Here is a 14,574-nt window from a genome sequence, read left to right on the forward strand (position 1 = left end):
CCGTCTATGATGCTTGGGAGAATTGGGAAGTAAAAAAAATACTTATATTTGCCTTCACCTTTTTCTCATCCACACCATGTCGTGACGTAATAAAACTTTTTTCATTTAATCTTGCAGACTGTTTCCTCGCAATATTAAATGTCGTAAAAGGTCAAAATTTGGGCGCGTTCTTCTTTGTTATAATAACTGACTCCTTATTCGGAGCCCTCGTTGGTTACGAATGCAGCTGTCACCGTCATCTCACTAAAATGTAAAAAAAAAAAATATTGTACGTCTCAAAATGCCCCAACTTGAATAAAGATATGTTTGACTTTAACTTTGTTGAAGATAAATAAATAATGTAAAACATGCCTTATTCTCTTTATTGCGATGCGGTGACAGCAGTTAACACCACCCGTCCTCATCCCTCGAGTGTCAATACAACGAGAACGTTGTGCGCAACCTTTATATTGGGTCCAGTAGATGTCTGTTATAGACTTACTGATGGTGAAGTAAGTTAATATAACACAACCTAGTAATGTCCACCTTTTGAATATCTCCCTAGATTGAAGGTTGGCTGGAAAAGATCACTCTTTAGCAAAAAGACCGCCTTTTTGTACCTACCGCCTTTTGACCGCCTTTTGTATTAAGTTCATGTTTGAGATCTATTATTTTAAATTTTCTATAGTGTGCAATAAAGTATTTACATACATAAATAGATGAACACAATCTGAAGATATGAGTGCAAGAGATGAAATGGATTGGAACATTGACAACCCTAAACGAACAGTGTCTCTTCGATTTTGAACTGTGACAAATATAAAACGTTCCCGAGTGAAATATGGCGGCATAAAAATGTCTTACCTACTGTAGCCTTAGTACAAGATTTGCTCGCTCAATCGTGGAGTCGTTTCCTAGTAATAAACTGTATCAAAAGTCAAAATTAATTTATTTCAAATAGGCCTAATATAAGCACTTTTGAATCGTCAAGTATGTATGTATGTAGTGACTATACCACCGAGAAGAAGCCGGCAAGAAACTCAGCAGTTGCTCTGTTCCAACATAATTTTACAATTGAACACTCATTGTTCTATCATGTGTGAGATGAAAGCGGAACGGCTTGCTTCCAGGCAACCTTGTCATTAAGAAATTCATCAATAGCATAGTAACCTCGATATATTGCATATGTTTTTATACATTCTTTAAACTTGTGTAATGTTAAATCTAATATTACCTTCGCTATCATGTAATAAAAGCATATACTCAGCCCCACAAATGTTTTCTGTACTTTCCTATGAGGATATGTTGATATCACAAATTTAAGACCGTTTCTAGTAAGTCGATTGTTTATATCCACTTTTTTTTATACAGATTAATGTTTTGTTTTCACACATATGAAATTGTTATAAATATATTGCGAAGCTATCGTTTTAGTAAAACTGATCTAATAGAAGTACAATAACTATACATCAGATTTTTGTTTTACAAACTGCCTGTCAAAAGCCTGTAATTGTAGGTAAAGTTGAGCTTTAAAACAACGCGAATAAGATCCATTTTGCTCCGTTGTTCAAGGATTTCCATACTCGAAAACGACTCGTCGATTGTGAGGGAGTAAATCTTGTACTAAGGCTAATTTTTATGCGAGGTTCGAACACGAACTTACATTGTAATTTCTGTTATCTGTTAGAAGAATCATTATAGAATCATATTTTATGCCAGATTATATTATTCTTCGTCTACTTCTTTCCCTTATCCCACGTTATCTTGGGCTGGCACAATGCCTTTTCCATGTTTGCATCGATATATATACTGATAGGGTACTGAACTCGGGAACTGCGGGTTTTACCAGGGTGTGGGTATCCCTTGTGGGTCGGACATCTCTATGTCAAAATTTTGCCGGTATTGGTTTAGCTGTCTGTGAACACAAGACATATTATTACACTGCTATTTTTTTTAAATCCTCCAAAGACATTACCCGGGCGCTTTTCCTAAATAAACCGTTACCGTAGCCCACAAATAGCATCCTATATCGAGTGTTAGCGGCGATGTGCGGCGGCGGTATCGATTCAATCAATTGCGGTCGAATCGTGCAACAGAAATGAATTTTCGAATAGGTACTAACTTAATTTGATTACTTGGTTAGAAATTTCTAAACACAGATAAAAGAATAATAATAATAAGGTCTGATTGATTAAAGGCTCTGACGATTTCGACAGTAAGAAAATCACTGTTTAGGTAAATGTTTTAATTCTATCACATACAAATTACTAATAAATTTATTTTTCTCTTTACAGGTAAGCTAGTAAACTTTTGTCCATGGAAATTGTCATTGATATCCAAATTATGAGTTTTTGGTAAGTTACGTTATGGGTTAAAAAGTTATTTTATACATATTGTATTATATCTAATGATATACTAAACAATAATGCTAATATAGGTGTAGGTATAGAGATTAAAAGCGTTTTTGACATTTCAAATAAAGCTACAGCGCTCACGGCTGCGTATGAAAAAGTGCATTTTCCATCGACAAAAAAAAATTATTTATTTATTTAAGGGACAATCAACAGGTTACAACAACAACTAAAAACTAAACAAAAAATGAAAAAACATAAATGTAATATTGTAGACCCACTTAAAGACTGCCACAACTTGCAAATACAAAACTATATTGTCATTTAGAAGGACCACCACTTTGAGGTGTGTATAGTATAAAAAAAAAGTACAATACTCATGGATGATTAAAAATGCTAATGAACATCGCCGGTTAGCTAACGAGCCGGGCGCGGCATCACGTCACGTCACGTCAGCGTCGCGTCAAGGTCACGCTGAAAAGCTTATACTTCCACCGGTTCCACCTTTTACCATATAAAGGCAAAGATAACGCATTCCTAATCGATTACGAATCCTTTTCTTGGTTATAATATTACTCAACTTGTATTTCACTATCGGTTCCTCGCGACTTTGTCCACATACAGTTTTTATATGCAAATTATTCACATTAAATGAACAAAAAACAAATCAAATTTTCATTCGATATTATACGTTATTATATCTCGACCAACCGCGACGTATCACCCGCTGCGCTATAACATTGCTAGTTTTACACCTAAGGGTTGTAGCGTAAGCGTAAATAGACTAACCTTTCTCAAGAATCGGGCTGTCAAATGAAAAAAAAAACCTTACCGGTAGCTCCAGAGATTTAGCGCATTCATTCCAGAAACAATTTTCACAGATTACATAGGAAACTCGTACCCTTAGTTCGAGTTTTCTATGCTCGATTCCTATGGTGGGATTCTTTTCAAGTGTCAAAACCGTGAAGCGCAATTTCATACAAAGTCGTACAATAAACGCTCGACGAAAACGATTCCAAGCCAGCTTACAAATTAATTACAACTTTAGGTTACCCTCCAAGAATGATGTACGGCGTACGTGTGTTATAAAAAAACTTGAAATAATTTCATATTAAAAATTGTTTAATTAACTCGGGGAAGCCCGAAGGTTATTAGTAAGAAATTAAGGTTAGGTAACGGGCACTTTGACGGCCGATTAGCGCAGTGGGCAGCGACCCTGCTTTCTGGGTCTAAAACCGTGGATTCGATTCCCACAACTGGAAATTGCTGTGTGATGAACATTAATGTGTCTGGGTGTTTATCCGTATATATTAAGTATTTATGTATATTATTCATAAAAATATTCATCAGTCATCTTAGTACCCATAACACAAGCTAGCAAGCTCACTTTGGGGCTAGATGGCGATGCGTGTTTTGTCGTAGTATATTTATTATTATTCATTTATTATTACTTTCCATCTTTCTAGTGGTATTTGAAAAGGAAATTTTTCGACTTGTCAAAGATTTTATTCAGCTTAATAGTGCACACTATACTATAAAAGTAGTTTGCTTTAATTTGTTAACGTTGTCACGAGTCACGACAAACGTTATCTTGTTTATTAGCCGCGTTTGAGTAGAGGAGAGGTGGTTTTTTTATGGGATAGTTTTCTCAACGCCCCGAGAATATGTAAAGTGTAAACAATCGCCAAGTCGATCTATTTCCATCCGACCTTGACTCGCGGTGACGCTCCGGGTTGTTGACTAACCCAGCTGCATGTGTTTTGTTTGTTGACGTGTATGCTTACGCCTATTGAGTACAGTATCTGAATTTTCTTTGGTCTGGTCTGGTGGGAGTCTTTGGGCGTGGATTACTTACCAGCCCTACGGAAAAAGACGTGCCGCTAAGCGATTTAGTGTTTTGCATCATCACTTACCATTAGGTGAGATTGCAGTCAAGGGCAAAAAAAGTTACTTGCGCCCTCGTAAAATTGTCACTGTCCTATTTTCTCGCACAGTATCTCGCACAAGATCGCCGATACCACAAAGCTATATAAATGACTTTTGGATGCCTGATTGAGGTTTGGGTGAGCTTTCTTATACAATGTCCAAGAGTAAATCTTGCCTTGAAGGTACACAAGTAATACTTGTCATCATCGACGACACTCACCTTTAAGAACATCTCTCAGGCATGCAGGTTTCCTCACGATGTTTTCGTTCACGGTTAAAGCAATTGATATTTAATTTGCTTAAAACGTACATAACTTAGAGGTACGTCTCCTTGCTGGGACTCGAACTTGGCCACACGAAACTGAAGTCGAAGTCCGAAACTAATACTCGTACCTGGCAGGAAGCGGGAGGGAGTTCTAAATCTGGGCAGTTCGTCGCAGAAACGCGAATGCAACACGTAATTATTATGCGACGCGAAGATTTTCTCTTGATATTCATTACGCAAACATATGGAGTCGCATTAGACGTACTGAAGCCGTGTGTAGGAAGCCTTATGCTGTGATAGGTTGGCCATCCAGTGAGCGATATATAGCGTTGTATCTCTTCAACTTCTTAGTCACTTCAGTAATAGCAGAAATGCGTACAGTACGCATCGCACATCGCTGTTCCTGGAATGTCGTCTTTACACAGTGTACATTTAAAGCTCGCTTTATACAGGAAGGGAAGTTGTACTCTAGTACACTTGGTAATAGAAGTGAAATTTGTGTAACCGATTCTGTTATATTGTGATGTTTAGACTTTTACAGGCGGGATGAATTTAATGTCTGAGAAATCTGATGGGATTTGTAACACCTCGTTCGATACGACACGATATAGGTACTATTTTTAAATAAATACGTTTATAACTTAAACAGTTTAACCTTAAGGCACAGGGGCGTGTCTCGTTGATCTTGTGGTTGGCATATTGTACTACAGGCCGCGTGGTTCTAGGTTCGAATCTCGCGTCGGGCTAATAGATAAAAGTTACTAAGTTTTCTTGCGTAAAAAAAGGCCGCACCTGCCCGGAGTTGTGTAATAAGCGGTGTGTACTTCCGTGCCTCGGAGAGCACGTAAAGCCTTTGGTCTCTGTTATTATCACTGACATGACATGTGATAATAATATGTGACCATTACTCGAGAGCTGTTAAAATCCGCCAACCCGCAATCGAGCAGCTTGGTGGGTAGGTTTTAATCTGTGCTATTGACCTGCAATAATTTATTTCGTTGTAATGGTAATTTAAATGATTTTAATTAGCTTTACACAATTATTTTTTAGTCAGACACACGAAATTGCCAGCTTAAATACGTTGATAATATCAGTTTATTTACTTGTAATTTTATAACTAAGGGCACATACATTTGCAATGGGCGGGGCACATAGCTCTGAGGACCGGTGGACCTTGGGCACCCAAGGTTTTACGGGCAATCATTTTAATCAACTCAGGTTAAATTGTATTGCAATGGCGGTCCAGGAAATTAAGAAATAGGTAGGCACATCATGAAATAATTGCTAAGAACATATTGTTAATTATTCATTGTAAAGTCAACATCTACCGAGCATCAGTGGCGTGTATAGACTGTATGCACAGGGTATGCAGATTATATAAAATGAAGAAAATCTCCCGTAAGAGTTATGAATACTTAAGGGTAGGCTTTTTATAACTCTTACAATGCCTATCCTTAAGTATTTTATAACTCGTACTGGAGGTTTTCTCCATTTTATATCATCTGCATACCCTGTGCATACCCTCTATGCACGCCACAGTCCTGAGCGTGCTCCGGTGTCGGAGCGAAACTTGCGCAGAGGGTACATTACCGAAGACCTGTTTGGTGTGGAGTATAAGGATTGAAGAAATTAAAAATAACACCATATCGATTGTGCTGCTGTACGCGGAGTTGAGCAAATTAAACTTAATTTTTATGATATATCATGAATGAATTTTCATTATATATCCTGAAAAGCAAATTTCATTATCATCATCATTCCGCAAATCGACAACAACTCATGTCATTCAATGAACGTCCACTGCCGGACATAGGTCTTTTGCAGCGAGTCCCAAATACAGTGCATCTCCGATAAAATATATCAGAAGAGAAAAAGTAAATATTCGTTATATCAAGGTTTGTCATATTGAGATTAGGTTGGTCGAAAATTTCTTATGATAGTTGATAAAAGTCGTTAATTTGAGGTATTACACTTTGTTAGACTGTTGAAAATTCGTTATAAAGAAATTGTTTCTACGTAAAACCCATAGAATTATCTTTCTTGACAATAGTAACGTAAGTTTTTACAATAGTAAGTAGTTTAGTAGCTAGAACCTAGCTATTATGAAATAATTGGCCTAAATCTTTAAAACCAACGTTTCTCATACCATTCGTACAAGTTTGTATAAAGCATGAACTGCAGTCCTTCTTTATAATAACTCAAAATCCATTGTAAAATGCCAAATAAAAGAAGCTAAAGGAAACCGTCGGCGGGGCTGTGACGTAACTCGGTAAGGGTAAATGCAATCGTACCTTTGCAATGCAACACCGCAATAACAAAACGCACGTACGCAAAAATCAACCCTAAACACACTAGCTTATAGTAGGAAATAGTGTGAAATATAGAACTAAGATAAGACATTAAGTGTGTCTACACTATATTAAAAAAAATAGGGCGAACTCGAAACCCCGCCGCGTGTCCCGCAGTCTGTTTTCGGAAGCCGTCGCGAGCGGACGTATTCTAAATTTTAGATACGCGGAAGTGATGTAGTTTTTTTTTATTGTTTCAAATTGCGACCATGGCCAGGAAAAGGGTAAGGTTGTTGCTAGGGCGAAGTGTAGTGCTATTGTACTGTATAGAAATGTTGTGGTAGTGACGTTACTTTACCAATCTTATTATAATTGTGTACGAGAGTTTTGGGTTTTGTTTATGATGTTTCTTTTGAGTTATGGTTTATAATTTCTTTAGCCTTTTCTACTCACTTCTAAATATTTTGGTGCTTATCGATATTATGGTATATATTTCCTTAATATTATCGGCAAATATGAATGCTTTTTGATTTTGAAAGGTATAATGTTAAGTTGGTCCTATCTATCATAAGCTCAGTTATTTTAAGATCAGTTATTCGGATATGAAGAAAGTATTAAGTATCGCATTTTAGTTAAAAACTTTTTTATTATTTTATACATTTTTCTTAAAACTTATATATATCACCTTACTTTATCGAATATAAAACGATATTTAAAATTGTTTAACTAAAAAAATACGATATTTACGTACGTGAACTGGACTAGTTTAAAACATTAAATTATTATAAAAATGATCTTTACGTAATTCATTTTCTTAGTATTAATGATCTGAAGGAATCTATGGAACAATCAAAAACATGCAATATTCTCATGCATAATTTGGATATAAATATATTATGAGCAACTGCTTCACAAACAAAACATATTAGTGCGGTCCGGAGTTAAGTAATAAGGGATGCCTCACTGAGCACATAAAGCCATCGATCCAGGTAATGTCATTAACATGGTGTTTATAATCATTAAAGTCCGCCAAACCGCATTGAAAAAGCGTGGTGGATCTGTCCTCTTAAACCTTGTGTCCTATAATATAACTCAGCAGTGGAATAATAAGATATAAGTGGTAATATGTTAAACCAGGTCATACGTTGTAAGCACTAAATAATAAAACATTTTTTTCAATCTCTTATTTGCTACCATCTCTTAGTACGTTCTGAGCCGTTAAAAATAAAACGATTATCTCTCTCTTACTTCTCTAACGCGTCTACTTCTCCCATTATTTAAATGCGAGATAGTTTTGTATGTAGGTTGTTGATGAAGCAGAATCGATATGTGCACGTCTACACACTCATCACTCAGTCACTTCTACAAACGACAGAAAGTTTCACGGTGTGCACTGAACCTCACTCTAACGGCCGTAATAATAAACGTGGCATAATGTCGCAATGGTTCTGCAGTGTCTTGTCGATTCAGTACCCGTCGCAAAGCGATGTTTATTTTGATCTCTTTGTCTGTACCAATGGCCCGCTGATGTTGTTTACTTAGTTTGACTGTTGAATTCTACAATCGACGGAAAGCTGAACAGGTGTTCGCTGACGCTCTTAATGCCACGTTTATTATTAAGGGTCTTAATAATAAACGTGGCATAATGTCGGAATAGTTCTGCAGTGTATTGTCACACTTCAGCTGGCAACAACTTTCTTTCAGGTGGTAATTAGCCACGCCCCAAGACGCCAGACCAAATCAGATAAAATTCGGAAATAATAAATTCCCTATACCCGTGCCGAGAATCGAACCCGGGACCTCCAATTAATAAACAACAGCGCTCACCGCTGCGTCATTGAGGTCTTCAAAACCTGGTAGCGTGCTAATAACCATATTCGTGGACTTAAAACTAAAGCTACGAGGATTCCAAACGCGTCCTGGTCTTAGAAGAAGGCCACAACATATTTAGTCGGGTGTTTTTTTTTGGTTATCTCAAATTGACATTTAAAATTATTAGAAGAGCAACCTGGTTATAATAATGATTAATAACTAATAGACAAATTTTATTTAGGTATAAATTTTTATTTTTATTTTTTTACTACGACAATACTCACAGCGCCATCTAGCCCCAAAGTAAGCGTAGCTTGTGTTATGGGTGGTAAGATGACTGATGAATATTTTTTTTATTATGAATAATATAGATAAATACTTATAAAATAAATATACATAAACACCCAGACACTAAAAAACATTCCTGTTTATCACACAAACATTTTCCAGTTTTGGGAATCGAACCCACGGCCTTTGACCCAGAAAGCAGGGTCGCTGCCCACTGCGCCAATCGGTCGTCAAACCGATTTATTTACCGATTATTGCCGCACCAACCCGTTCCTTATAACAACTACTTTCGCGAATGGTTTTCTGGGAGATATCGCTTTAGCGATAAGACCACCTTTGCACACCTAAAATTGTTTTTAATAATAATAATGAATAATTAGTTATAATAACAATAATTCACACCCAAGGTTATTATGCCCTTTTTTACTTTAATAGGGCTTATGTTTTAAGCAGGACATCTTACCCAACCCGTGGCTTCAATTAATACACTTGAATCGACAGTATTGCTCGAATAGAATTCAGGTACTACTCGCTCAAATTAAACCGTTCAAAGCTTTCCCGGAATGCCTCCCAGTTTACCCAATATTGAGAATATGTTGATCAATTAATGCCGGTTTGTCTGAACTAGTTAAATATTTGCGGATACGGACCACATAAACCAGCGGACCTTACGTTATTGAATTCATGCGTGAATTTAGCAATAGTAGCGCTTTTGTGACAGAGCTCGTTCGGGGAAATACTACGGCGATGCTTTGGAAGTTATACTTCTTTTAGAGCGCTGAGAAAAAAGATGAGAGTAAATTTTTAACGATGCGCGCGCGCACAACATCACGAAGAACCGACACCCTGAAATTAGCAAAAGTCAACATTTTAGTTTTTCTAAAAAAGGATTGACAGTTGACTTTCAATAATTCAAGCAATACCTTTTTTCTATTGTTAGTGTTAGAATAAGGCGAAAATAATTTTTTTTTAAATATTTTTATTTTGTTACGTTAAATAAGTAGATATAACTTCTAACGTTGTACATAAGTACACACATGTTCTTTTTTTATGACTAGAATAGACGGTCCAAGTCAATGGCTTGATGATAAACAGACTATAAACAGAGCAACTCTTTGCAGGACATGCAAGGAACGCGCTTTGCCCATCAACCTGAGGTGTAGATGTTAAGACTCATGTGCATGTAGTTAAACCGGCAACCCACGTCCTTTAGACCGGAATAGCTGACTTCATGGAGTCTGTTTTTAGAGACGGTGTGCGCATCGTAAAAAATTACTCTCTCAATTTTTCTCTAACGCACAAAAAGAAGTATAACTTCAAAAATACATCGTAGGAGTTCATCATAATCCTCATTATCATGCCATTACCGGTTTCACTTCAGGGTACGAGTCTCCTTCCTGAGGGACAGAAAATTTGATTCTGGGTTGATGAAAATTTTCAAAATATATTTAATGTACAAAGCGTGAACATCCGAGAACGTTTTAGCGGTTTGAGATTCGAATATAAATCCCCCAAAATGTGTCTGCATTTTATATCCTCAGGTTTAACCCGAATTATACAGTTAATACGCATTTCCGTAAATAAAATGCCCAGAATAATCTCAATGCCAACCCGTAGCTTAAATGAATCGCCTATAAAGTAAGTTACGTAAGCGCGCATTTCACGCGGTATTTACATATCAAAGCCTGAAAATCAGGTCGCCTTGGCAAATGGCAACGCAGTTATAAAGAGATTTTATTCTTGTGACGTAGTATTTTATCATATTGATCGGTGATAGGAGTTAAGAAATTCGGGGTGCCTCACAGAGCAAGTAAAGCCATCGATTAAGGTAATGTCATTAAAATGCTCATTGGAAAAGCGTGGTGGGTTTATTCTCTTTAACCTTATAGGCCTATATAGGTCAGCTCAGCTCATATTCGTAATAATTACGGTAATCCACGCCATAGTACGTTCGGGGCCGTCAAAATAATACGTTTTCTTAGCTCTCTTACTTCGCTTACGCTTCTATTTCTCCCATTGCTATTTAAATGCGAGATAGTTCTGTTGCTTGTTGATTTAACAGAAACGATCATAATTTATGAATTTTCTCTGGTCTGGACTGGGGCCGGCCGTTAACTTTACCAGCTAGTTAGTAGACGTGCCGCTAAGCGATTCAGCTTTCTGGTACGATGTCGCGTAGAAACCGATTAGGGGTACCTACGATTGTAATATAACTGACATACTAACAGGTTAGCCCGGTATCATCTTAGCTATCATCAAGGGCCAACTTGTGGTGGATTAAAAAAAATGTAAGAAAGCGCACAAGCGTAGACATATGAAATATTCTCGGGAGATTTAACGTTACATAACAAATCGTCCAACACTTCACAGTTCGATGGCTCACGCCGCCGGGCGATCGATAATGCACTGCACAACGGAAGGCGGGTGCACTTATAACGTAACGAAGAATAGTGACGCTGTTACTAAGCGAGAGGAGTACAAAGAGACAATAAATAAATAAAAAAATAATTAAATATACTACGACAATACACACATCGCTAGTTACAAAGCGTAGCTTGTGTTATGGATACTAAGATAACTGATGAATAATTTTTTTTTTTATTAATAATGTTTATGTACATTATTAACCTTGGACTCAGAAACGAAAACGCCGACTGCGCCAATCGGCCGTCAATAAAAAATATATCACAAAAGATGGAAAATTTATTAACAAGGAAATCCGACTTCTGAAAAAAAATTTAAAATACTGAAAAAGTAGAGATTATTTAATTTTTATATAGTTTTTATATAGGTTATAACTGAATAATCTATATATATAAAAGAAAGTTGTGTTAGTTAACTAAAGAACGGCTGGACCAATTTATATGATATTAGATTTTTTGGATTTCTCTTAGACCGGAATAGGATAATAAGTATTAAAATATAACATTCATAAAAAAAAAAAAATTATCCGTGGTACGAAGTTCGCCGGGACAGCTAGTAACATGTATAACTTAAATTACACTTCAAATTAACCTCTTAACAAGAATTAAAAAAAAAGTCCAATTCCCAAAGGTTTACAGGTACTTTCATGTGTGACCAAATGTCGTCCTTCCTTCACGTCCTAACAAAGAAACCAAAATATTTCTTTACCACGGGTTACAACGCGGCGTGCAGCTAGTTTATGTAACTCGTGTAAGTGAAGGTTTTTTGCCCAGTATGTGTTTTCTTCGAAAACACGGGGTTTTCGAACGCTTCGAACGCACGCCACTGCGACTTTAGGTCATTTTACAATCATAACCTATGCTAAAAATACCTGCTTATTGGTACATCGTATAGCGGTACCGTGTTATATAAAGCCTAAAAGGTTTTTAATTGATCAACTTTTCGCGAAGCCCCCAGAGGAAGTTAATTGAATAATCATTAGTTTAAATATAACTCCGCGAAACGAGATGCACTGATGACATACGTATAATTAATTGTTCATAATGTGAATTGCCTCTTCCATAAATCTTAAGATGGTCACTTAACTTGGAAGGTACCAAAGGAGGAGCGAAACATCGTCATTCTTTATCATCGTTGTACGAATGCGGCCTTTAGTTATATCATCGATAGCTTATTTACTTCCCATTTATTTTATCGTCTCGACGATTATCTATGAAAACTGCAAAAAAACACATCGTATGGGATTGCCCTTAATCGTTTATTTTTCGGTTGTTAAGTAGATATTTGTTGTTGTTGTGGCAACAGAAATACATCATCTGTGAAAATGTCAACTGTCTTACTCTCACGGTTCATGAGACCCAGCCTGGTGACAGACAGACAGACGGGCGGACAGCGGAGTCTTAGTAATAAGGTTCCGTTTCTCCCTTTGGAAACCGAAATACAAAAGCTTCAGATTTTTCTGGACTCTCGCGATGCGCTTGATTGTAACTTCGTTCGCGAACAACTTTTGATAAGTTGCCTAACTAACTTTCATCCGCTATTCTACGTCCGTCCGCCCTTGCTATTCGGTTTTGCTAGGCGTTCATTCGGTCTATTAATATTAATATTATCTTGGTTGTGGTCTCCTAAAGTCGTCGGGGACGGCAGCGGAATCTCTTCGGGAGACTATTAACACTACTTGCTCTGCTATTACTATAACCGCTGCCAGAGCCAGAAATAGATAGGCAGCTGGTTGTGGCTTTTTTCTGCTTCCCAAAGCTACGCCCTAATAATTATCACGCTGGGCAGGCTGGTTGGTCATCGCAAGTTTTTAGCGCCACTAGCGAGTTACTTGGGCAAGTAACTAGCGCCAGTAGCAAGTGCGTGTTATTTACTTCAGTCAGTTTGTGCCAATAGCTGTGCAAGTAGCTTGCGCCAGTAACTTTGCAAGTTTCTTGCGTCAGTAGCTGATGCAAGCTACTGCAGCCAGTAGCACGTTGAACTTACTGGTGCCAGTAGCGCGTGCGAGTAACTAGCTAGTGCAAGTAGCTTCGGCCAGTAGCTCGAGCGAGTTATTTACTCTAGTAGCTTGAGCCATTAGCTTGCTAGACTGATTTAACCGGTGTCCCTGCTGCCCGACACAGGTCCGTGACATTTGTATGGTCTAGCCAATTGGAAGTTGTTATACCGCTACTTGTCGGTCGCCAGAGCCTCGTCGGTTAGACGTTAAGGGGCACCACGGTGAGGTTCGCGATTTGGAGACTGGCTGGTACTAGCATCCCCCTAGTTATCTTAAAATCCGACTTGTAGTTTTAGAGATTAGCGCATTCAAACACACAAAAGACAAACTTTCTGCTTATTAGTGTAGATATAGATATATATTAATGTTAAGTTATTGTATATCAAGGCATCCCATAAAACACCACGTGTAGTTTGTCTATTCAATGACTTTAATTTAATTTTTTACCATATCCCCTTTATTTATTTTTGCAAGTTTTATGTTACAAAATTAAGTTTGTTTATTTTATTTTAGTTGTATTAAAATTAATAATATTTTTGATTTCAAGACGTTCAAGTGAATGTAATGTTTTGCCAAAATGTGCTTAGTGTCATGTGATTGATCAATCTTAGTGCAAATCGGTATCCTGAAGGTATCTTCGAGATGGGCGTCAAGTGCAGATATCTGGTGAATATTGTTATTTACAAAAATATAATATCCAGTGTGTATAATTTTATTTACTGAGTTTTTTACCGCCTCGTTAGTCAAGTGGTTATCATATTCGACTACAGATCACGAAGTCCTGGGTTCGCCCAATGGAATAGTATTAAGTATTTCTATCATGAAATTCTTAGTACCACAGAGAATAAAAAACATACGGAACCCTCATTCAGCCATTATTGCATGAAGTGCATTGTGCTCAAAAACAGTGAAAACGCCCTCCGCACGTGGGTCTTTACTCCCGCGGAATGTTGCTAGCTCCCAAAATTGTTTTTTAAATTTTGTATTGTTTATTCACACTCTTGACATTTGGGAGGCGCCGCCAGTTTTTAGTGTGAAAAACGCTGTATAGCCTTTCCGACGTTTTGCCACGTTTATTAACTAGGCCCTCTGAGCCCATCCAGCTACCAACTTGGATCAAGGTTGATCACAATCGATTGAAATACGTTATGGCAAGAAGGCCAAACTCACCTTCGGCTTTGAAGTAAGAACCTTTTTCCATTATTACAGTGAAATTGGTATTTCCAGAGGTAATAGGCTCAT

At 37.3% G+C, this 14,574-nt stretch overlaps 1 protein-coding gene across 16 annotated transcripts in view; it reads left to right on the plus strand.

The window, feature by feature from the left end:
* Window positions 1–14,574, plus strand: part of LOC120634887 (serine/threonine-protein kinase MARK2-like) — a 245,923-nt gene that overhangs the window by 158,701 nt on the left and 72,648 nt on the right. The window contains exon 1 of one of the 16 annotated variants that reach the window (XM_039905755.1): window positions 7,055–7,093. The exons of the other annotated variants lie outside the window; for them this stretch is intronic. Coding sequence (XP_039761689.1) covers window positions 7,079–7,093 — 15 coding nt within the window. The 5' untranslated portion in view covers window positions 7,055–7,078. Of the gene's footprint in view, window positions 1–7,054; window positions 7,094–14,574 lie in introns of those variants that run through there. 16 annotated transcript variants of the gene reach the window in all.

Source organism: Pararge aegeria, chromosome 25 (assembly GCF_905163445.1).
Source record: "Pararge aegeria chromosome 25, ilParAegt1.1, whole genome shotgun sequence".
Lineage (NCBI taxonomy): Eukaryota > Metazoa > Arthropoda > Insecta > Lepidoptera > Nymphalidae > Pararge > Pararge aegeria.